This window comes from Hyperolius riggenbachi, chromosome 7 (genome assembly GCF_040937935.1).
Source record: "Hyperolius riggenbachi isolate aHypRig1 chromosome 7, aHypRig1.pri, whole genome shotgun sequence".
Taxonomy (NCBI): Eukaryota; Metazoa; Chordata; class Amphibia; order Anura; family Hyperoliidae; genus Hyperolius; species Hyperolius riggenbachi.
This window is the reverse complement of record NC_090652.1, coordinates 293,984,697-294,009,716: the sequence shown is the minus strand read 5'-3', so window position 1 is coordinate 294,009,716 and position 25,020 is coordinate 293,984,697. Positions and strand designations below refer to the sequence as shown.

The 25,020-nt window shown below is 45.1% G+C and overlaps 1 protein-coding gene and 1 long non-coding RNA gene across 6 annotated transcripts in view; one reads left to right on the top strand and one right to left on the bottom strand.

Moving 5' to 3' along the window:
* Positions 1-25,020, top strand: part of GLB1L (galactosidase beta 1 like) — a 110,611-nt gene that overhangs the window by 26,943 nt on the left and 58,648 nt on the right. For 3 of the 4 annotated variants that reach the window (XM_068245976.1, XM_068245977.1, XM_068245975.1), the window contains exon 4: positions 105-179. In XM_068245976.1, the coding sequence (XP_068102077.1) occupies positions 105-179 (75 nt within the window). Of the gene's footprint in view, positions 1-104; positions 180-21,622; positions 21,802-25,020 lie in introns of those variants that run through there. The other variant, XM_068245978.1, reaches the window with a different exon arrangement.
* Positions 15,482-24,523, bottom strand: LOC137525130 (uncharacterized). 2 transcript variants are annotated; one of them, XR_011022867.1, is made up of 5 exons: positions 24,363-24,523; positions 21,818-21,851; positions 18,088-18,210; positions 17,060-17,146; positions 15,482-16,008 (listed from the first exon to the last, which is right to left on the bottom strand). It is a non-coding gene; the product is annotated as an uncharacterized lncRNA (long non-coding RNA). The 2 variants fall into 2 exon arrangements; XR_011022868.1 differs by lacking the exon at positions 21,818-21,851 and having other exon boundaries at positions 24,363-24,514.

The following is a 25,020-nucleotide window of genomic DNA, read 5'->3' as shown; positions in this document are numbered from 1 at the left end:
CTTTGTATGTATGTATACCTTTGTATGGTACATAACCATGACTCCATGTATGCATACGTAGGTATATTGTTGGCCTAACAAATTGGTTTCCTTGTATTTTAAAGGATGATGTCACAGAAATGGAACAGACCCAGGAGGATATGTTTATTGAACAGCATCATGTAGTTGTGAAGTCTAAGGTAATGTTAATGGGCAATGTAGTTTGAACATTGTTGAAAGGCTACACTCTGTGTACAATGATTTTTTATTTGTACACACTTTTGTAGAATCAAACACAACTGCAAGAGGTATCTTTATGTGCTAACAGTAATGTAAAAACATCGAAATTATTAGGATCAACCAAAAGACAGATAAGCACGGCAAAACATTCTGTGAGTGGCGCTATGATGTCATATATTTGTGCAGTGTATGACATTAATATCTTTTACTCGTATTTTTTTTGTTATAGGAAGTACGTAATCCTCAGCAACATAGAAAAGCAACACAGCAAAAACTTTACACATCGCAACAAAGTGTAAAGGTATGTGCACTACATGGCCTGCAAATGACCGTAGTTAGTGATATGTACAAATACTCTTCAGAAGTTTACGTGTGACCGGGCAGCCTCATGTAAAGTACTAATAGGACAATTGATGTGAAAACAGACCTGTAACACTATCAGTACCCACTGCATAACTTCCATAATGTAACGTATATTTTTTACATTAGTACACCACTTCTGTTGCAACAGTTGCATGCAAACAACAGTTTTGCTAAAGGTGATTGACAGATTTACACTTCACTCATGGTTGTAAACACTATTGCATGTACAGAGCATAGCCAGTGTAATAGGAGTCCTGTACCCTCTTTGGTGAGTCTGTGTACGTACCCAGAAGGACCACGTCTGATTTGCCCATGTGTCTGTGGCGTATTTCATGAAATACATACAAGGATTCACATGTAATAGTAAGGGGGCTTTTAGGACCATTGTAGTCCCTTACACACTCCAATGAGTTCTGAGTCACCATGAGCTTGCTGGTTAGTCTGTACCTCTCGGCGTTACAAGCCCTACTGCATAGAGCCAAATTAATCCATGCCATGCACTGATGGGGATCAAACAATCCGAAACAGTCTGTATGCATGTTGGATTATTATGGCTCTGTACAAATTAACAAGCTGACACATCATTGCAGTCCAGCGGTTCTGGAGGTGTGTTTAGCTTCTAAGGGTACAATGGTTAATTTGCATATATTCAGCAGTGTTGCCCTGGGAGACATCTCGGCGCTCACTCCAACCTGAATTATCGCAAATTCTTTCTGTTTTAGGAAAGCAAACTTTTGTTTTTCTTAACATCTTAGTAAGGGGGCTTTTAGGACCATTGTAGTCCCTTACACACTCCAATGAGTTCTGGGTCACCATGAGCTCGCTGGCTAGTCTGTAACCCACATGTAATAAGTAAGCACAATTTGAAAATACAAAGTTTAGGACATTAAGGTCTTGTGGTTTCGGATGTGTTAATTCGACATCCATGGATGTTGAATGTATACTACATAATTGTATTATTTTGCACTTGTAGGGACAGCAAACACAGTCAAAACACAGTAAAGGCCACGAAGGAAAACTACAACAGAAAACATATACATGCGATGTTATCAAAAAGGTATGTAGTCAGAAATCATTGCTTGTGCTCACTGCTCAGTAATTAAGCTGCTTCAGTGAAACTTATCATATGTGTTAATGTAACGTTACATGTGGCTTTCTCACACTGCATATGTGTATGTCTCAAAGTTCCTTTCTATCTGTGTTATTATACTTCCCTCTCTCTGTTTGTCAGTCTTTCTTTATTTCACTCTCTGTCTCTCTCTATCTCCAAATCCAAAACCAAAAAAACTTCATTGGCAGGACCAAATACATTTAGCATTGCCAAAGCAAAACAAAACATTAACATGGGGGGGTTGTGGGAATAAGGGAAGGATATAGGTATACAGTCCATAGGAGTGTGGAGGATGTAATGGATGGTATGGGGAGATGAGATATATAGTCCATAGGGGAGGGGGGGGTTAGTTATGCAGTCCATAGGGGAGGGGAGTATGGGGTTATACAGTCCATGTGGTATCATGTTCCTCTCAGTGGGTGGCAGGCAGTGATATATCGGGCTGCTATTTGCACGGTTGTTTCCTCTTCCCCCAGTAGGATGTAGAGTTTCCTCTCCTCATCTGTGGAGGTAAAATCTGGGATGTGGGCAGAGTCTCTGGAAGTGGGCGGTCCTCAACGGTGTATATTTTCTGCAGTGTAGCAGGAAGTGGTGTGTGTGTGCGTGCGTGCGTGTTAATAGACACCATCATTAAAACAAACAAAACTTTTTTTTCTTTTTTTTGTAAACCAGTTCACACAACATGAGCAAACAGAAAAAACAAGGAAAGTACTGAAAGCTAAACAAATGGGGTTGGGTGACCTCTACCCCAAACCCCGTGGTCACCGAAACCCCACATAGCCAGACCACCCCCGCTCCCACCCCCCTCTCTAACCCTCCACCTCCCCCCCAGGAGGCTTCTCCCCTTGTCTCTGAGCCAAAGACCCACAGTTAAAGCCGGCGGGGACACGCACATTGTGAGGCCAGAGGTATTTGCCTTAGGCAGGGTCCTCTCGTGCCTTAGGGGGGTCCTCTCATGCCTTTAGGCAGGAGAGGGCCCAAGCCAGCCCCCCGAGCCGCTGGCAAGGGGAGAAGGGCTCTCCAACCCTCTGAGCTCTTGATCGGCGGTGTACAATGCATCGCCATTTTTCCCGGGCATGTGGCCTTAAGCCCAGAATTCAGGGCCACTGATGTCTTACAGCAAGAGTCAAGGGGGAGGGGGTCTACATTAATAAATACTCAAGGAAAGGGCTAGAAGGGGGCTTCTTGGATCTGCTTTGAGGGGGCTTTTCTGGAATCTGCTGGTGGGCTGCTATCCGGGATCATGGCTGGGGTAAGACTGTATGGGTCTCTGTAATATGGTATGTATCTTATAAGATCTTGGGGAAGCTGCATTAAACTAGGAATTAATGTATTCATTGTGAGGATTGATATCCATGGTTTATGGTTGTATACTATTGAATTGCTCTGTAAATCTTGCTATCTGTAATTCATCAATGTCTGTACCTGTATCGCAAATACCACTTGCAATATAAACTTTATTTATACTGTTGTTGATGTGTATTACTTTGCCAAACTACCACCTAGAACTTATGAGAAATCAGTATTGTTGTCTTTATTAATATCCCATTGTTGATACAATATTTTTAGCAATATCGTATTTCTTACAGACTATACACACGCTCTGTTGCTGGAACGCCCAGCCAGCGGGTGAGTCGTTACTTATAGTAGTGCGTGTGTACGTACCTTTAGGCATTGTTCTGCTCAGCAGGAGATACCAGAAGACAACGCAACAGAGATAATGACCAGTCTCTGTATCGATCTATCCTCCTCCTAAAATTGACTTTTTACATATCCTACAGTTTTATTTTATATTTAAATCTAGCTTTTACCGCTTCATTGTCTACTCAGTGACACCTTCACTGAAGTATGCCAGAGCTCAAATCTATGTATTATTGATCCTCCACCCTGCTTTCAGAAGCCATTGACACTGACAGGAAAGTGTTTTATGGCTGTAATTTCTTATCAGTGAGGGTTATACTATAGTCTGAGAAACACATGCATTAAAATATGCGCAAAATGCTTACAATTTTTTTATATATATATATAACACATAACATAAGACACAGCCTTTCATGTTGTGTGCACCTAACCTGAGTGATTACCTACACAGTCTGTTCATAGCATTCATCTGATGACCTTTAGGCCCCATTCACACCTAAAAGCACAAGACGCTGGCTATTACCGCCATTGTTTTGCGGGAGTGATTTCTCCACGATTTTACATGAGGGGGGGAAAAAAAAAATCACTGGACACTGCAGCGTTTGGGAGCAATCGCGATTAGCGGTGCTATGTATGCTAATTACAGTTCGCCGGCAAAATGCTGCATGTAACGCGTTTGCAGTTAACGCTAACCGCAAACAGGATTACCGCAGTAGGAACACTGCCATAGGCTTACATAGGCTAGCGTTTTGCTCTGAGCGGGAATCACATGACTCCCGCTCGAGTGTGAATGGGGCCTTAGGGCCAGTTTCCACTTGTGCCACACGCGGCAGCACCAGGTCTGCGTATACGCAAGCTAGTCCCATCAGCCGTGCCATGCCTGCGCAGGAATGGATGGCAATGTCAGCCGAATAGCTAGCGCACACGATTCGGCCAGCGGCGCCATTGTTTCCAATGGCAGTTTCCCCCACGCGATTTGCCTGCAGGGAAACTGAGGAATCGGCACAAAAACTGCGCTTGTGGAAACAGGCCCTTATACTACATGGAGGTGGAAACATTGGTCTGATTTGCCAAACATAACTGAAAGTGTTTAACACTGGGTACACACAATGCAATTTCCCATCTGATCGATAGGAATCAGGCGATATCTGACATGTCTAATCATCTGATCAATAAAACAATTTTGTGCACTTGGCATTTATAGAACCACTTTATTGATCAGGTGCACACGGTGCAACTTCCTGTCCGATCACCTGCTGATCTGGAGGGAAATTGCATTGTGTGTACCCAGCATAACAGGCTTCCCTCTTGTCAGTATAAGGATCACTATCTGTATCACATCCAGCATCCATTTCCCAGGCACTGCAATAAACCATCAGATACCACCAAATTCTTTAGCCACTTCACCCCATACATTCAATTTTATTGTATTTTTGTTAAGGAAATGCAGAAAACACACTTTCAGTTTTCACATGACAAGTCCTACAGTTTGGCCCTTCCCGCTTAAAAGGATACCTCATTTCACTACTAGCTGGGCATGCAGCACACCATTATCCCCAGCTTGTATGTCTGTAGTGATAGGGCGACAGGTCAGGGGCCCCAGTGCTGTACAGATCACAACTGATGGCTACATTTTATTTATAATAATCATCCTGATGCGAATCATGCGGATGCCAGAATGCTTAGCAGTGCAGATGGTCAATGGACTGAATAATTTTGAGTTTAAGCAGCATTATGCAAATTTTGAATGCAAATGTATCAAATCCTGCTGAGGTAAAATTCAATTGGTCCATTTCTCATTGACCATCCCCCATTTAGCAGCACTGTCACGCAACGGGGGGGAGGGAATTATACATATGGCAGCCTCCATAAAATACTCACTTTATGCTCTCCCTTTAGCTACACTTGAGGTAGTGTGAAAAATGCCTAAGGGCTGGGACCCACTACAGCGGTTTTTGGCATCACTTTCAGTCGCTAGTGATTTCCCAAAACGCTTTGCCAATGTAAAATGATGCAGAGGATTTCACTGGAGTGCACACTGTCAGGGAAATCACAATTGCAGGACATGCAGCACTTGGGAGAGTTTCCATTCTAATGGTCTGTGAATTGAGCATGGAAATGGGAGAGACAAGAAAAAACCCTCAAACCGATAGCAGTTGGGCTGTGTAGTGGGTCCCAGCCATTAGGGCCCGAACACACTAGTGCACTGCTGCCTGCTGAATAGGGGATATAAGCACGCTAATGTGTTCAGGCCGCCCTTACATTGCACTGGTTTCTAAACGGGGAAAATAAAGTCTCTCAAGCTAGTTCCCATTGGGCATTGTGTTCCCACTGTTACAGATAACATAAGCAGTGCCACATCACCTCCACGTTGCATCACATACAGTCAATGAAAAGTATGCTTCAAGCGGACCCAAACCAAACATTTTTTTAATTAAAAATATTTAGTTGCACCACTCTGACACATACAAAGATAAATAAACACTCCTTCAAGCCTATGAGCATTTCATGCATGCTTTTCACCCTTCTCTTTTCATAACCAGAGTTATACTGGGGGCAGCCATTAGCAATTCCTCCATTGCCGGACACCATCTACTCCACCAGTTTGCCGGAAAAATCCCGGCAATTTGAAAGGAAGGGAGGGGTTCCTCCAATAAATATAAAATATTTTATATTTGTCATCATGCAGCTGAAAAAAGGCTGCTATTTATTATAATTTAGAAAATAGATTTTATTTCTGAAATCTTGTATTTTTAATTTAGGTCCACTTTCACTGCCACAGCATAAAGATATGTGATCTGTATTCCCACTGGTCTCTATTCATGTTCCAATTCCCACTTTTCGTTATCCCCTTAAATTGGTAGATAGTTTCTAGGGATCTTGGATCTTGTCCTCTGAGGGGATTCCTTGTTCCCTGCTGTGCTGCTGAGATTGACTTCACTATTTCTGGGCTAAGTATCTCCTATTTTTTGCACTACTCCACTTTATGCTCTTTTTCCTATGGGCTGCTCCTTTGCCTTAATTTTTTACTAGGCATCTTATCACTAGTAATACTGTATACTTGGATAGCAATTTTGCACTTTATTTCATAATCTTATATATGAGATATTTATTCTTTTTTTTTTTATTATTGCACAGGTGGTTATTGGTCCTGCATCACATTAGGTTGTATACTGAACCCGGGTTCTCCCCCTGTTGGGCTCAGTATTGAGCCTACTGTGGGGTATTATATCTGACAGCAGCATTGTGTCATTATACAATATATTGCATTTAGAGTGATTGTTTCATATGCAGCAGGGATCATGTTGGAATATTTGCTTGGTTTTTAAATGGTTTTATTCTTAATTGAATCATCAGTACTGTGATTATTAATATACCCAATGTTGAATAAAGATTTTTGTTATAGTTTTTTAAATTTTCCTGTAGGAGGTGCTATTTTTTAAGGGCTTTCTTCCTCTACCATATAATCCCCTTAAATTGGCTGATAATTCAGCTTATGCTTCCCTGTCCATGGTATCGCTTCCTCCCCCTATCACTAGTTCTCTCCTGTACTCCTAAGTTTCTCTAAATTCCAACGACTTATTATCCCACCCCCTTTTTCTTTTCCATAGATTAACCGTGAAAGTTCTTCCATGGAATGTATATGGTCTATTTCCTTGAAGATACTCTGAAGCCTCTTAAAAATCCTTTTATTAAACAATCCTGTTAGCCCTACATAAACCGCCACATCTGCGCTGCTGTAAACTATCTAAATCCCCCCTAACTCCCCCGGGGGGGGGGGGGGGGGACAATCCGGGCAGTGCTTCAGTGTGAGGCAGAGCTATGAGCTGCAGCCCTGCCTCACATATCTGTCAGCGCTGGATCACCGCCTCTCCCCCGCGTCTTCCTTCACTGAGAGGGGCGGGGGAGAGGCGGAGATCCACCTCTGACAGACGCGTGTGAGGCAGGGCTGCAGCTCATAGCTCTGCCTCACACGGAAGAGTAGAGGGCAGCAAAATCCAAGACCAAGAAAGTTGTGGATGCTGCAGGGGAGAGGGAGGGCGAGTTGGGGGGGGGGGGAAATTTAGATAGTTTACAGCAGCAGGGATGCGGCGGTTTAGGTAGGGCTAATGTGTTAAACAGGATTGTTTGCAGCCTCTTAAAAATCCTTTTAATTAGAGTCTCACTTAACGACCAGCCAACGCCGATAGGCGGCGGCTTGTCGATTGTGGATTTCCATGGAAACGGCTGCTCGAACGAGCTGTCAGTTCACGGTGGGGGGCTCCTTGAACAGCCTGCGAGCCTCTATTTACGGCTAATTTTAAACACCCGGGGAAGAAATCCCCGGTGTTTACATTGTGCGGCGCTGCTGTCGCAGCAGCGCCGTAAAGGAAATCGGCGCTCCCCAGCCTCTGATAGCTGGTAGCGATCAGACCCCCCAGCAGGGCATACCCCTAGTGGGAGGGGGGGGGGAGGGGGAGAGTCTGATCGCCCTGCCTGCCATCCGATCTGTGCTGGGGGCTGAAGAGCCCACCCAGCACAGATCATAAGAAAATCCTGCAGTCCATTCCTTTATGGAGGGTACTTTTGGCAATTTCTTGCAATTAAGATCCTCGCTGCATTAATGAAATGCATTCCCAGGGAGCCTCTATTAATTTTGTTCTTAAGGACCGCAAGATGTAGCAAGCACACCCCAGGGTCATTGGTAGTGTAATATAGTTTTATTCTCCTCCAAAAGCAGGGCTAATGCTGGGAATACATGGTTCGTCTTGTAGCCGATTAAATGGTTCAATAGATCATTTCCCACAAGTCCAATCTCCCTTTTGATTATTTTGCCACTCGATTTCTGATAGAAGTGAATGGAAAAAGATAAGTCCCGCAAATCTTATTCAGTCTTTCTGGTGTATAATACCATCTCATTACAATTTTATAGCCAGACTCCTGTATCCTTGTCGACACCGATGCCCCATGTGTCATCCTAATTACCCTCCCCCATTGATCAGGCGACAGGTCCCTCCCAATATCACTTTCCCATTTTGTTTTCTAGTATGGTCTTCATCTCCCTCTATGAGTTTGTATATCTTTGCCAAGATAACCTTTGTTGGTCCCTCAACTAAACTGCGCCTCTCAAATTGGGTTAATTCCCTTGAAAGGGCCTCCTTTGTTCCAGTTGAAATATTTCCTCCTATCACTAGGATCAGGCTCCAGGCATCCATCTTCTCCAGATGCATTTGTTCTATTTCTTTATCATCTATCCACTCCTTACTTCTAATCAAGGTGCAGATCTGCAATTGTCCTCCTTGTCTCTATACTCCATAGCTTCCCTTCTGGCATCCAGGCAGGAATTTACAATTACCCAATATAGGCATCATGGGGAAGGCCTTATGGCCATATCCTTTTTTACTTACCCTATTAAAAAGGACAACCGAAGAGAAGTATATGGAGGCTGCCATGTTTATTTCCTTTTAAGCAATACCAGTTGCCTGGCAGCCCTGCTAATCCTCTGCCTCTAAAGGGGCCCATACACCTAACGATTTTCCCACCGATATACAGCAGTTTCGATCAGTGATCGAAACGGCTGTGAAATCGCCGCGTACACCGCTGACAGAATGATCAATTTCCGTTCGAAATAGTTCCCATTGACCCATCTGTGCGGAAGATTTTTCTCAGTCGCCGGCGTGTCAGGAGTGCGGCGTTCGAGTGCCCGACGCAATACATTACCTGCTCCAGCCGGAGTGAGTCCCCTGGTCTTCTCCACTTCGGAGTCCAGAGCTACACAGAACTTCCTGTCCCGGCAGGAAGTTTAAACAGTAAAGCGCCCTGGGTTGGGAGAAAATGAGCTGAACTTACCTGAGGCTTCCAATGGTCCCCTGCAGACATCCTGTGCCCGGGCAGCTACTCACCGATGCTTCCACCCCCCCCCCCCTCCAGTTCACTTCTGGAATTTCAGTCTTTAAAGTGTGAAATACCACTGCGCCTGCATTGCCATGTCCTCACTCCTGCTGATGTCACCAGGAGTGTACTGCGCAGGCCCAGTATGGTCTGTACCTGCACAGTACACTCCTGGTGACATCAGCGGGAGCAAGGACACGGCAACGCAGGCGCAGTGGTATTTCAGCCTTTAAAGACTGAAATTCCAGAAGTGAACCGGAGACGGGGCCGGAGCATTGGGGAGTGGCTGCGTGGGCACAGGATGTCTGCGGGGGACCATTAGAAGTCCTGGGTAAGTTCAACTAATTTTCCCCTGACCCCCCCTACAGTATTCCTTTAAACTTCCCCTGGACAGGAAGTTCAGTAGCCGGAGTGGAGCCGAGAAAACCAGGGTACTCACACCAGCTAGAGCAGGTAATTTATGCAGGGGGGGGGGGGGGGGGGTGAAAGTGCTTCAGCTCCACAGATGATTGGTTTCAGGCTGAAATCGATTCACAATCTGTTTGCAGTAAAGGTGGCCTTACAATCCCTCTCTGATCACATTTGATCAGAGAGGGATCTGTTGGTCAAATCTGATGGCAAATCGACCAGTGTATGGCCACCATAATACTAAAGGACATAGCCCGTGAACAAGCATGCAGCAGATCAGGCGTTTCAGACTTTAAAGTCAGATCTGACAAGACTAGCTGCATGCTCGTTTCTGGTGTTATTCAGATACTACTGTAGAGAAATAGACCAGCAGGGCTGCCAGGCAACTGGTATGGATTAAAAGGAAATATGGCAGCCTCCGTATACCTCTTACTTCAGTTCCCCTTTAAAAGCTTTCAGTGTATGCTCCACCAAGGTTCCTGGCATTGAATATGCAGTTGGAACATAAGGTAACCATGAAGCATCTCTTAATTCTCCCTCTAGTAAGGCAGTTTCTAATGAGACCCATTGCTTAACCATTTCGTGCCAGTCGATTACCCTAGTACAAACCGCTGCATGATAGTATTGCATAGGGTCCGGGACTGCTAGCCCTCTATCTTTTGATTGTGTAATGCTCAGAATACACCATACAATTTTCTGATAAATAATGAGATTATTTTCTGTAGAGCATGGTCATTATCTCTGGTGCATTGTCTTCTGTTTATCTCCTGCTGAGTAAAACAATGTCTAATTGCTCAGCAGATAGATGGTAAGATAGGTAAATTTCCAACATGTTGGAAATCTATCCAGCAGGTAAATCTAATGCTGGGCATACACTGCATCTGGCTCGATGCCGGCTCATCAATTCCCGCTCGTCCCCACAGGCGCTGCTAATCAACGTTTCGTTTGCTCCCATTGTTCTCCCCACCAGTATCAAGTGCAGAATCGATCCGACGGGGTATCGGACAGGTTGAATATCAATCGAGCCATCAGCGGCTCGATTGATAATATAAAGCGAGCCATGCATAAGAAATGCGCGTTTCATGCAATTTTCTGTAAAGGGGTCCATACACCTAACAATTTTCCTGCCGCTATACAGCTGATTCAATCACTGATCAAATCTGCTGTGAAATGGTTGCGAAAACGCTGACAGAATGATAGATTTCTGTCCAAAATCAATCGGTCCCGTCAATTGTCAGTACAGAAAATTTCACTCGATCGCGGCATTCGAATGCCCGACACAATAAATTACCTGTTCTGCCGGCGCGAGTCCCCACTGTCACTTCTCTGTGCTCGGCTCCTCCAGTTTAACTGAACTTCCTGTCCCGGCAGAAGTTGAAACTTTCCCAGCAGGAAGTTCAGTGACGTTTGGAGGAGTCGAGCATGGAGAAAACAGGAGACACGTGCCAGCCCAGGTAATGTATGCAGGAAAGAGGGCAACATCAGCAGCTTCAAAGATTGTGATTGGTTTTATGCTGAAAGCGATTCACAATCTGTTTGCAGTAAAGGCAGCCATACGATCCCTCTCTGATCCGATAGTAATGTATCTGCCGAGCAATTAGGCATTGTTCTACGCAGGAGATAAACAGAAGAAAATGCACCAGAGATGACAACCATTCTCTAGAGAAGAATCTAAGAATCTAATCGTGAGTTGTTTTTTTTTTTTAAAACGTCCCATCATTCGGACGTCAAATCGGGCGTGTGTACAGTCCGTCGTTCAGCTGATAAGACTGGTCTTGAGCAATCTACCAGAATCTAATGCTGGGCATACATGGTTAGTTTTTGCGCTGGTATCTAGCCGGCGCGTCACTGCGGGAGCTGCTAATCAACCACTCGTTTCTTCCCATTGTTCTCCCTGCTGGTATCGAGCACAGAATCGATCTGGTGAGGTATCGGACAGGTTGGATCTTATCAAGCCATCAGTGGCTCGATTGATAAGAATTATCTGACTGTATTCCCAGCATAAGCCTTGCTGCTTTAGACGGTCAGATAAATCTCATGAAAATCTCTTATCCAGATAGCTTCTTGATAGGGAGGGGGGGAGGGGGGAGTCGGAGAGGGCCTGGAAGACATACAGCCTCGGCATGATCATTTTAAGCACATTAATCCTGCCAAACCAGATCGCTCAGAAGCAGCCGTATCAGTCCGCCGACAGTGTGTACACACGCCGGACTGTCGTTGGAACACCCACCCAGCAGGAGGTGACGACGGACCCATCGTTGCCTCCAGTCTGGCGTGTGTACGGACCTTTAGCTTACCCCACAAGTATTTTTTTTAGTGTGGTGAGTGGGTAGAGATGAGCGTAATGACTTAATTACGATTTTGCGAAATTTCATGTAATTAGTGTAATTATGATTATGGCCGTAAGTACATAATCGTGAAGAAGCATTTTGCGAAATTCCACGTAAGCGTAATTTTTGCATTACAGTGGGTATCGTGAAATTACATTTGCCTTGCATGCAACCGTTAGTAAGTGTAGTTACATAACGTAATTTCGCGATAGTTCATATTACTGTAAGCATTAATTTTCGCGTCATTTTTTCACGTTACAGAATGCCATTTCGTATAAAAAAAAATTCGCCATGCAGACGAAAAAGCCTTTGGCGAAAATTCGCGAGCCACCCTGCTAACAAGTAATTACGAAATTATGAAGAAATGCAAAATTACGTTATGCTTTAACATGAAATTACGTTATGGTTTAATGCAAAATTATGTTATGAACGAAATGCGAAATTATGCGTTGAAAATTACGCTTATGGCATTTTCAATTACGATTTTAATGGCAATTACGCTACCATAATTTCACATCGTAATAGCAAATTTTGCATGCGTAATTATAGTAACGCGAAATTCCGAAAATTTCGGCTCAACACTAGGAGTGGGTAGTAATTTACTCTAGTCATCTCCTGAATATCTGTAGCCAGTTTTATTCCTAGATACTTTAGGGCGTCTTGCCCATCTAAAACGGGAAATTTGCCTTCAGATGTTCTATTGCCTCGTCCTTTAGCCCTATACTTAATGCCTCACACGTATCCCAATTTTAAGGTTAGAGATTTTCCCAAATTCTGCAAATGCCTTCCACAAGTTGGGTAGAAATATCTTACGGTTTGTCAGGAAGAATAGCAAAGTGGCGTACGCCGTGATCTTATGTTCTGTTGCACCCCTTTACTCCAGAAATATCTACATTCATTCGTATCGTTCAAGAAAGGCTCTAGGGTTAGGGCAAATACTACAGGGCCAGGTGAAGAACTCAACCACTGAATTATATCCACCGATCAGAGTGTTATCGCTAGCCTCCCTCTTGTATAAATCCCACCTGATCATAGTGCACCAAGTCTATTAACCTGTTAGCCAAAATCGTTTGCAAGGATCTTCAGATCAATATTTAAAGAGAGTTTGAAGCGAGAATAAATCGTGCTTCAGACCTCATAGTTAGCAGGGGCATGTGTGCCCCTGCTAAAACGCCTCTATCCCACGGCTTAACGAGGGTCCCTTCACCCCCAAATACCCCTCCGTGCAGCAGGGGGGGGGGGGGGAAGCGCTTCCGCATTGGGGCAGGGCTAACCACCACAGCCCTGCCCCACGTGCGTCTGTCAGCGCGTATCTCCACCTCTCCCCTGCCCCTCAGTCTTCCTTCACTGAGAGGGGCGGGGAGAGGTGGCAATGCGCCGCTGATAGACGCGCTGTGAGGCAGGGCTGCAGCCGTTAGCCCTGCCTCCAGCAGCAGCAAAATCTACAACCAATTTGGTCGTTGAATTTGCAGGGGGGGGGTGGAGGGACCCCCGTTTAGCTGCGGGATAGTGGTGTTTTAGCAGGTGCACATGTGCCCCTGCTATGAGCTCTGAAGCGAGAATTATTCTCGCTTCAGTGTCTTTAATAGAGAGATATTGGCTTTTATCCTGTGCAGGATGTTGGACCTTCTTTTCAATAAGACAGATCTGTGATAATGGTGAATCCCATCCCAATTTTCCTCCCCGGTTAGCTTTTGTTTTTATGAAATTTAGTGCTTTCACCCAATGTGGTTCTAGTATCGCCTTAAACCTTTTGTAATAGTCCAGGGTAAAGCCGCCTGGTGCCTTCCCCCTTGGCATTTGCCCCAATGCTTGGGTCCTTTTTGCAAACGCAACACAAATGCCATGTTCCCTCCCCTCCATAGCACAGGCAGAATTTTGGTAGAAGAAAGTTTCTAGGTTATAGTATAAATCACATACTAAATTTGTGGATCAAAATATGAGATCGAGGAAGTGGGTATCACCCAACCGAGCACAAACACCAAATATCTGAAAACTTATATTCCAAAAAAATAATAATCTTTATTATCACATCAAATAACCTAAAGAGTCAATCAAAAGATTTGCCCCCCCCCCCCCCCCACCCCACCATGAACCCCTCCCATGGGACCTGCCCACAGTCCCCCCACAAGCAAGTAATTGGACACTCTCCAAGGTACAAAACCACTAGTGGTGAAGCATACTAGTTGCTTCACTCTTAGCTGCACCTGTGATCAACGAAAAAGTATTGATCAATTAAACAGGAAGCCTAGAACAGTTCCAGAAAACCAGATGGCATTCAAAAATGTGCCAGCACATCAAGTTTGTGGATAGTCCAGGTTACCACAAACAATGTCACAGCGCTGTAATACTTGGTGTCATGAAAGCAAGTTCCATATTTCCAGCAAGTAAAGGTGGGTACACACGTCAGATAAAAGTCTTTGGAAAATGAAAAATCAGACCAATTTTACCCCCTTCCATGTAGTATGAGAGCATATTCTACACAGTATTCTATGAAGCTGAACTCCATCAGATAAAAATCTTTGCAAGATGCTGCACACAAAGATGCTGTACTCCTGCAACAGATCCGTTCCTGCAAAATGCATTCAAAGTCTATGATATCTGCAGATCATACACACCTTGTTTGACAATTATCTGCAGATCAGATCCACCAGGTTGGATCTTCAGATGATGGTCTGTAAACAAGGTGTGTATGAGATCTGCAGATCTCAGACTTTGAATGCATTTTGCAGGAATGGATCTTTTGCAGATAATGACCTGTTGCATGTGTACAGCATTTTTGTGTGCAGGGTCTTGCAAAGATTTTTATCTTATGGAGAGTTCAGCTCCATAGAATAGACTGTGTAGAGTATGGCTCTCATACTACATGGAAGGGGGTAAAATTGGTCTGTGATCTTTCATTTTCCAAAGACTTCTGACACATGTACCCACCTTTAGGCAAAGCTTTAAGAGTTGGCACAATTGTAATGCATAATGCAAGCTGGTTAGTTCACAGGATATGCAAAGCAGACCACTCAATGCAGCCAGTTAGCAAAAGCACATGTGGGTAGAACTGGTTAGCTTTTACTCTCCCATACTCAAGCACACATCTTCCATATTGGTAAGGATAACAGATACTGGAAGATCCGTGCAGAGCCACTGGATAGCAAGTCTTGTAACCAGGAGTTCATATGACTTGTAATAGCCTGCAATGCATATGCCCAACATTGCCCAATGGGCTGCTTACAGTTCCTTTGTGCTGAGACCACAATGAAGCAGACGTGATAGCTGGAGAGGAGCTGCGCTGCAGGTGGTAACTTGGGCTGCTGAGATGGCTTGAAGCAGGTAGTGGGCGTGAGGAGCAGAAGGATCAGGTCCGTAGGACACGGAACATGGAGCCCGGGATGCAGCACATGCATCCTCAACTGGATTTGCCGGCTTCCTCTGGAGGCCAACTTGCTATAGTTGGAGTACAAAGGTCGTCAGCACACTGATAAAAAACTTGGCACTGGAAACCACATAAGTCAAGTAGAACTTTACATAAACAGTGGGACCAAAATTATAAAGAGATGTGGAAAGGAGACTGGAGGGTAAGTTTGGTAAGCATGAGAAGATTGCTGAAGGCCAGTCTCTAAGAGCCTGCTTTGATTGGGCAGTCTTTTGCAGTATGTCATGTGAGTCAACTTGGATAACTTCATCACATGCACAGTTTTCAGAGTGGCAATCCTGTTACATTTTTAGGTGCTTTTGACCACACTGGATGCTTGATGAAATACGAGACGGTTATGAATATCCTGCGGGAATTTTTGAGCTGCGTCTCCACTACTATGGACTCAGGAAAGATTGGTTGCTGGGCATGCTCACTGCTAAGGCCTCCAAACTTGCCAACCAGGCCTGCTTTATTCTGGAGAAGATTGAGAGCAAAACAGTAATCGGTAACAGAACAATGCATCACAATGCTAATGACTGGAATGTTCATGATGGTGATCTAAAGCTGTTCCTTCATCTGTATCTAGAAAACAAGTCAAAGAGCGAGCTCATCCAGATGCTGGTACAGTGGGGGTATGACTCCGATCCTGTTAAAACCTGGAAACAAGAAGAGGTATACATATGTAAAATGTGTACCGAAAGTCCTACCCACTATCCTTGCCAGAGTGTAGATGTTACTCAGCCATGTCACACTTTCTGTTCTGTTGCTGAAGCCCACTCACATCTGCTGTCACACTGACAGTAGAGCTTCTGCATCTAGGTAAGGAGCCAATGTCAATGGCTCCTGACCAGATTACAGTGAACCAATCACAGTAATGATGCAGCAAGACTGAAAAAGGACTGCTCTGGACCTTATAGCAGACCTGAACACAGAACTTCCTCTGCTCTTAAAGGGAACCTTAAGTCAGGAAAAAAAAAAAAAAGTTTCTCACCTGGGGCTTCCCTCAGTCCCCTGCAGCTGATCGGTGCCCTTGTAGCCCCGCTCCGATGCTCCTGGACCCACCGGTGGCGACTTCCGGTTTCGCCGGCCGGCAGGCATGGGAATGCGAGTGACTGCTTGCGTTCCCAGCCACAATAGCACCCCCCATGCTGCCTTCTTGCCACAATAGCAGCAAAGGGGATGCTATTGTGGCTGGGAATGCGAAGAGTCACTCGCGTTCCCATGCCTGTCGGCCGGCAAAACCGGAGGTCGCCGCCGGCGGGTCCAGGAGCATTGGAGAAGGGCACCAATCAGCTGCAGGGGGCTGAGGGAAGCCCTAGGTGAGAAACTTTTCTCCTGACTTAAGTATCCCTTTAAAGATAAACAGCAAAATAACCTTTAAAGAAAAATGTATTTTTAAAGCTGATACACTGCAATAAATCTGCAGTGTTTACTTCCTGCTTTCAGGGAATTGGACAGTTTACAAATCAGCTGCTCTGCTGAAGCTACCAGCTGAGAGATTAATTTACACCTGTGATTAATTGGATGGGGGGGGGGGGGGGAAGAATTAGACAGGCTAGACTTCCTAAATACATACTGGGTGCCTTCCTCCAGGTTCTCTTTTTATCCTGCGCAGGAGTTCAGGTGCACTAAAAGGGCCAGATCTGTTTGGTATGGAAAGGGTCACCTATGGGTTGGCAATTATATCACACAAATCTAGTGACTTACCGCCATCCAACTCTTGTGGAATCAGAACCTTGATTCGTTTTACTGAAATCAGATGGTTTTCTTCTTAAGATCTTCTAGCTCTGCAATCTAAAATCGAGAATTGAAGCCTCAAAATGCTTAAAACCAGATGCAAAAGACCCAACATAGCACGACAAGATCAAAAATTGCAAACTGAAGATACTAAATTCAAAAGCCGTTCCAACTGCCCCCCCCCGTTGCTCCAAATGAAGCCCTATGTGTAGCAACAAAGTGCCTCTTCTTGCTTACTGTTACCTGCAGGGACTTTTTTTATGGAATTTGGAGCCACATGATCAGGGATGAGCAGAAACTACGCCAGTGCGAATTTGCACATCCTAGTTTGCATCTACGCATCCTAGTTTGTAGGTGAAGTTGCAGAACTACGCTTACGAATTTACACGTAGCGAAGTACCGCTGCGCGTAGCTTATGCTTACTATGCGTAGTTAACATGTGTATTGCATAGTGAACAACGTATGCATTACTCGCGTCTATTTTTCCGTGTACGATTGTATGCTTACAAATTTACGCATTGGAAAGGGGAATGTACGCATAGACGAGTTCCCGAGATAAGCATCTAAAGAGGAATTTTCTGCATACAGGCATAAGCATCCGCATACACTACGCTTCGCACTACACGTAATTGCGTATTTTAACGCGGATTCTACGAAATGCATATGAAGCGAATATTTGATTTCTAAGCCGTAGTTTGGCGAAGCGTAATTGCGTAAAACTACGCATAGTTCCAGCGTAGCGAAGTTGGCTGACTACGACCATCCCTGCACATGATGCACAAGGCCTTTATATGAGATCAAATTACTTACTGGCTGACAAAGTGCGACAAGTTAAAGGTAATATAGTAGCCACATTCCCCAAGCCAGAGGGCTGAGTACTGATGGTTGCTATGTAGGCTTTGAAAGCAAACTACCCACTCATGATCAGGAGAGAGTAAAAGATACATGATATCAAAACATAGATGAAGGTTACATGAATGTCTACAGGTGAGGCTGACCTTTGTATCCCTCTGCTTGCACAGCTCAGCCTTCTCTTTGGTCAGATACCACATGGGCATATTGAGGAGATAGTTGAAATCTGGCCCAGTAGTGGAAGCTTCAGTTTCTTCCCCAGCTTCCTCCTGGAATATTGGTAAATAGAGAGAAAGTTACACACTGGCTATGTAAAGAGCACAATCCTCTGCATGCAAGACAAGCTACTGTTATACTATGTACAGTGTTCAGACTGACATTCAACCAATACTGAAGACTTTTCCCCAGCAGAAGACTGCATCTGAACTCTTACAAAAGCTCCCACTATTTAGGAGAATGAAAGAGATCTATATTCTGTACATAGCAATTCTGGTGAGCAAGGTGGTGTACACATCTATGCAGAGAATACACCACAGATAAATTAGTAATCCTTGTAAGTAGGGGGCCGCCTATACTAAAGGTGGCCATACACTGGTCGATGTGCCATTAGATCGACCAGCTGACAGATCCCCTATCTGATCGAATCTGATCAGAGGGATCGTAGGGCTGCTTTTACTGCAAACAGATTGTGAATCGATTTCAGCCTGAAACGGATTCACCATCTGCTGAGCTGCTCCAGCCGCCTGTCCCCCCCCTCCCCCCCCCCCCCCCGTATACATTACCTGAGGCTGGCTCCCGGGCATCTTCTCCGCATTGCACGGCTCTGTTCCGGCTCCATCCCGGCGCTTCCTGTGTTACTCCGTGACCAGGAAGTTTAAATAGAGCGCCCTCTATTTGAACTTCCTGGTCACTGCAGTGACACAGGAAGCGCCGGGATGGATGGAGCCGGAACAGAGCGGTGCAGCGCGGAGAAGACGCCCGGGAGCCAGCCTCAGGTAATGTATACTTGATCGGATCGGCCACCGCTAGCGACGCGCACTTTACCCGCGGGCGAGCGAGGGTAATTTCCCGCACGGCACGATCGACCGATCCGATTTCGGGAGGAAATCGGATCGGCGGCTGCGTTTACCGCGAACGATTGGCAGCAGATTCGATCCCAGGATCGAATCTGCTGTCAAAACGGCCGCGAATCGAGCCAGTGTATGGCCTGCTTAAGAGTACCTGAGCTGACCTATAAATATACTGATCCAGATGACTATACTGATCAGATAGTGTCACTTACCAACACTCCTGTATCTTTTTTTTTTGCAACAAAACAAACATACAAACAAACAAACAAACAAACAAACTCCCGTGCTGACATTTTTCAAATAAAGTAAAATTTTTATATAAAATGTGTCCAAATTTATTGTGCTACATGTATTTGATAAAAAAAAATTCTAAGTGTATATTTATTGGTTTGGGTAAAAGTTAGTGTTTACAAACGATGACAAAAGTGAATTTTTCCATTTTGAAGCATCTGACTTTTGTGAGCACCTGTCAGGTTTCATGAGGTGCTCGAATTCCAGGATAGTAAAAATACCCCCAAAAGACATTATACTACTTCTCCTGAGTACTGATACTACATGTGACATTTTTTGCAAAGGTGCCCAACATCCTATGAGTACCTTTAGGCTTTCACAGGTCATTTTGAGGCATGTGGTTTCTAGACTAGACTTCTAGTCTACTTTCTAGACTAAGGTAGTGTGAAAAATGCCTAAGGGCTAGGACCCACTACAGCGGTCAGTGTTCTCCCCAGAATTTTTTTCCAGCCGGGTGGCATGAAAAAGTAGCCGGGTGGGGCAAGATGATAGAATGCAGAGCTGGTGCTCCTCTGCACAACTCTGCTTATAGTATAGAAGGTGGTGAGTCGATGACAGCCGGGTGGTCACCTAAACTAGCCGGGTGGAGCACCCGGCTAAAAGAGCCTGGGGAGAACACTGGCGGTTTTTGGCATCACTTTTACGATTTTCCAAAACGCTTTGCCAATGTAAAATGATGCAGAGGATTCCACTGGAGTGAACACTGTCAGGGAAATCACAATTGCAGGACATGCAGCACTTGGGAGAGTTTTCATTCTAATGGTCTGAATTGAGCATGGAAATGGGAGAGAAAACAAAGAAAAAAAACCCTTAAACCGATAGCAGTTGGGCTTTGTAGTGGGTCCCAGCCATTAGGGCCCGAACACGAATGCACTTCTGCCTGCTGAAAAGGGGACATAAGCACGCTAAATGTGTTCAGGCCCTTACATTGCACTGGTTTCTAAATGGGGGAAACAGTCTCTCAAGCTAGTTCCCATTGGGCATTGTGTTCCCACTGTTACAGATAACAAGCAGTGTCACATGACCTCCCATGTTGCATTGCATCATATACAGTCAATGAAAAGTACGCTTCACTGCCACAGCATGCATTTTGCAGTAATGCATTTCATGCCATGGGTTAGGATGCTACACGCCATTATACCGCAACATACTGTAAGCAACATTACAAAGTGGCCATTACACACTGCTGTAGCCGGAGGAAAAATATTCTCAACATGCTCCCCGGGTAAAGGGCCCTTCTCCACCAGCTGCATTTACTGATAAGTGTAGCCTTCAAAATAAGTAACAAACAGTGGAAAGAGCCCCTAAGGGCCCCATTCACACTTGATTGCAAAACGCTAGCGATTTTGCTAGCGTTTTGCTCTGGCGTTGGCGATTAATGCCAAAAACAACCACTCACACCTGCCGATTTAGCGACCGCGTTTTGCACTTCTATAGCACTAAAACGTGATCACCTGGAAATCGCCTGTAGATGGTGCAGGCTATGCATTTGCGTTTAGCTTTTTTTGGGCGATTTGTGTAAATCGGCCAAATGAGAACGGGCCCATAGACTATTACCCTAGCGCTTTGAAAAGGGCTTGCATTTGAGCATTTTGCAGAAATCACGGCAAAACGCTCAAGTGTGAATGAGCCCTTAGGGCTTGTTCACATTGCAGGTGGTTTTTTGGCTTTTTTCCACCCGCCTGCGGTTTTTCAAGGCAAACACATACAAAAACGTGCATTAATTGTGGATCCGAGGTGAACCTTTACTCATTGCATAATGGTGTTCCTTTCCTATTGTTTGTAGGGCATTCCTCAAGCCAAATTCGTTTGTTTTAATACTCTAATTCCCTATAAACTAAATAAACCACGCCCACAGGTTTTCAGAGAGCCTTGGCAGTAGCAAGGGCTCATGGGAGCTCAGTCTGGGCAGGAGGAGGAGATGGTGTTACTAGACATTGATTTCAGAGGCAGAGGGGAGGAGAGATTAGGTTTCTCACAGGCCGAGTGCTCAAGATACAGATAAGCCTGCCTCTAATGTTTACAAACAGAGCTGCCGTCATTGTATCACAGGAAGAAATAATCATATTCTATTGAAGCTGTTTGCAGCTAGATTTGCTGTGTAAACTAAAACTTTAGATAAAGATATATAGACAAGTTACTTGTTAGTTTTTAATCTCGGATCCGCTTTAAGGCAATTGCGCTAATGTTAATACATTGTATTTCTTTTTTCCAGGTCAAAGAGTTCACCTCCTGACTTACGTCAGGGAGTGAAAAAAACACAATTGCTCTGCAAAAGCACTTCCAAAAAAAAAAAAAAAAAAAAAAAAAAACGCATCCACCTGAGCGCTAGGAAGAGAAAAACAAAACCAAACGCTAACTCGAAAGGAATGCAATGTGACCGAGCCCCTAGTTCAGGCTAGGCAGATATAGCAGAGACTGATCATATCTGCTTTACCGCTCAGGCGCAAGAGGACTTGCACCTACGAATGAAGACTGGCGCACCTGCACAGGATCACGGTAAGTAAATATTTACCTCACCGCACTTCAGGGGGACTCCGGCACTTGAACTGAGGAGGACGGAAAAAAAAAAAAAAAAAATTACACGAAAGTATATATTGATCTAGGCCACATACATTTGTATCTAATTGACCATCTCTATATACACTTAATACCCACCTGTGGTTATCCACTATCAGTGATGGGCTTTTGCATAATTCCAAGTAGAAAGCTACTCCGAATTGAAACAGTAATGAGGTGTTGATTAAACAGATTTGACCACAGGTGACAGGGGATCAAATTACCCAGAAGTCTGCCGGATCATCTGCACTCCATTCCGCATCATGGGCGATCTGATAGCTGCATTCCACCACTCACTATCACACTTCCTCCCGGCTTGAAGGAGGCGGCACCGGTAGTGAGTTGCGCACATCATACAGACTTCTGGGTAATTTAACCCCCTTCACAGCTGTTTAATCAGCGCCTTATTACCATTACAATTCAGAGTAGCTTGCTACTCTGAATTACTCAAAAGCCCACAACAGTATATTCACCATGTATGCTTCTGAATAACCCACCCCCCACAAAACATCCCCAAAAGATTACAGGCCTTACCGTCAGGAATGCACTTCAAAGCAGACTGATGCTTCTGGTGGTCAGAAAACAGCTTATAGGCTAAGCTCACCTGTGCGCAGGGGGCGGAAACTCCCACAATGGCTATCATTCATAAACGTGTTGACAGTAAAGAGAATTTGTGCGGGAAAACAGCTGTCGGTGTTTTACACTTCTGGCTGCTCATTCATAAAAACGTATCCAGCTGCAATAGCAGTGCAGATATTACCCAAACTAGGCAGGCGGTAGGCTTGCGGAAGCACAGGAAGCTGCCGAGTTAATACATTTCTCTGTGTTCCGCTCTACTGCAACTGTAGAGCGGGGGGGGGGGGGGGGGGGGGGGGAAGCCTCCATATCCTACACACCTTGGCTTCCCCTTAATGTTCCTCATAGTGATGGGTTGTTCACGAATGAGCCAGCTCTAAGAGCCGGCTCTTTGCTGCGAACGACAAGAGCCGATTCTCAGTTTTCAAAGAGCCGATGCCTCAGCCGCCCCACACAGCTCTTATTTGCTGTGTAATAAAGGGTGCTGAGGCATGCTGGGAGATGTAGTCCTCTTGCAGCTTGTAGGAGTGTATGGGGCGGAGCAGAGCCGTAGCAGGAGGGATTGCCCCAGTCAGAGAAACAGTCTGGAGCTGTCATGGAGATGGGGCAGGGCTTTTACTCCAATTCTGAGTGGTGTCTAGTGACAGGGCCGGCCTTAGGTTTCACAACGCCCTGAGCGAAAGCTGATTTTTGTGCCCCCTTCATCCTCTTTGCGCATAGGACAGTGGCTCCCAACATTTTGTGACGTTGTTACACATCACGCCAAATGCTCAGATCTCTGTGACACGTCACATATGTATAATAGAAAAAAATACTATTAACCACAAATAGATGGAAAGAGTGCATTATCTTAAATATACTTAAAAATGAAGGCTAGAACCTTTCAGGAATATTAATAAAAACAGTGGGACAGTTAGCCAGCCACCCCCCCTACCATTTAGAATGACAAAGACAGACAATTTGCACCACATGTTATAGCCGCGGTGTCCCCCCCCCCCCCCCCCCAAAAAAAAATGCCCTCAGACTCAGTATAGGTAGGTAGCCAGGTGTAGGTGCCCTGCCCTCAATATAGGTTGCCAAGCATAGGTACCCCCAGTACAGGAAGTCAGTTGAAGGTCTCCATCCCCCCCCCATAGGTAGCCAGGCGTAGGTGCCTCCAGTATAGGTAGCCAGGTGTTGGTGCTCTCAGTAAAGGTAGCCAGCTATAGGCACCCCCAGTATAAGAAATCAGGTGTAGGTGCCCTCAGTATAGGTAACCAGCTATAGGCGCCCCCTTGGAAGCCGGCACCCTGAGCGACCACTCCGGTCGCTCATATCAAAGGCCGGCTATGTCTAGTGATATTTAATGAAGAGCCGATTCAGAGCCGGCTCTTTAATGGGAGCCGATTCTCAGAGAAGAACCGGAATTCCCATCACTAGTTCCTCATATATCATTTTAAAAGACAACTGTAAAAAGAATATTGGAGCTGCCATGTTTATGTCCTTTTAAACAATACCGGTTGCCTGGCTGTCCTATTTGGTTGCAGTAGAGTATGAATCACACCAGAAACAAGCATGCAGATAATTTTGTCAGAACTAACAATGTCAGAAACACCTGATATGCTTGTTAAGGGTCAATGGCTAAATGTTATTAGAGGATCAGCAGAACAGCAAAGAAACTGGTATGGTTTAAAAGGAAATCAATATGGCAGCCTCCATATGCCTCTCACTTCATGTGTGTGTCCTTGAAGATGTGCTGGTAGCAATTGTTGCTGTGCTAACCTGGCTGACACAAGCCCAGTCCTAACGCTCCTGAACAGTTAGCTCAGCTACACTCGGCTCTCCCCTCCCTGCTGCAATCTCTCTCCCCCCACGTCTCACTGTGCGCTGGGCTGCTGCTGTGTGCACAGTGCTGAGTCGCTCTCCCTCCCCAGTGAGCTACTTACAGTGAGGATGGTGGCTTCTGAAAACAGGCAACTCCTCAGGATCCACACCAACTAAAACCAGTGCAGGAAACGAAACTACTCACAGCTCTTTCCAATCTCCCGCCTTTTAACCATCAAATCCACGCCCCCTGCATGTGATGATTGGCCAGGGGGCGTGGGGTTTTATTGTGACAGGTTCAGCCTCAGCCCATTGGGATAGCTGCAGGCTGATGATGCGAGCGCCAAGCCCCGCCCACAATATGTTGCCAACAGTCTGTGAGGCCCGGTGCACACCAAAACCCGCTAGCAGATCCGCAAAATGCTAGCAGATTTTTAAACGCTTTTTTTTATTTTTATGAGGCGTTTTGCTAGCGTTTTGCGGATTGCTGCTGCGGTTTTCAGTATAGTAGATTTCATATATTGTTACAGTAAAGCTGTTACTGAACAGCTTCTGTAACAAAAACGCCTGCAAAACCGCTCTGAACAGGCGTTTTTCAGAGCGGTTTGCGTTTTTCCTATACTTAACATTGAGGCAGAAACGCATCCGAAATCCAAAAAATGCCTCACCCAGGCATTTTTCGTTTCTGCAAAACGCCTGCCGCTCTGGTGTGCACCACCCCATTGAGATACATTGACCAAGCAGATCCGCAGCCGCAAGCGGATCTGAAAACGCCCAAAA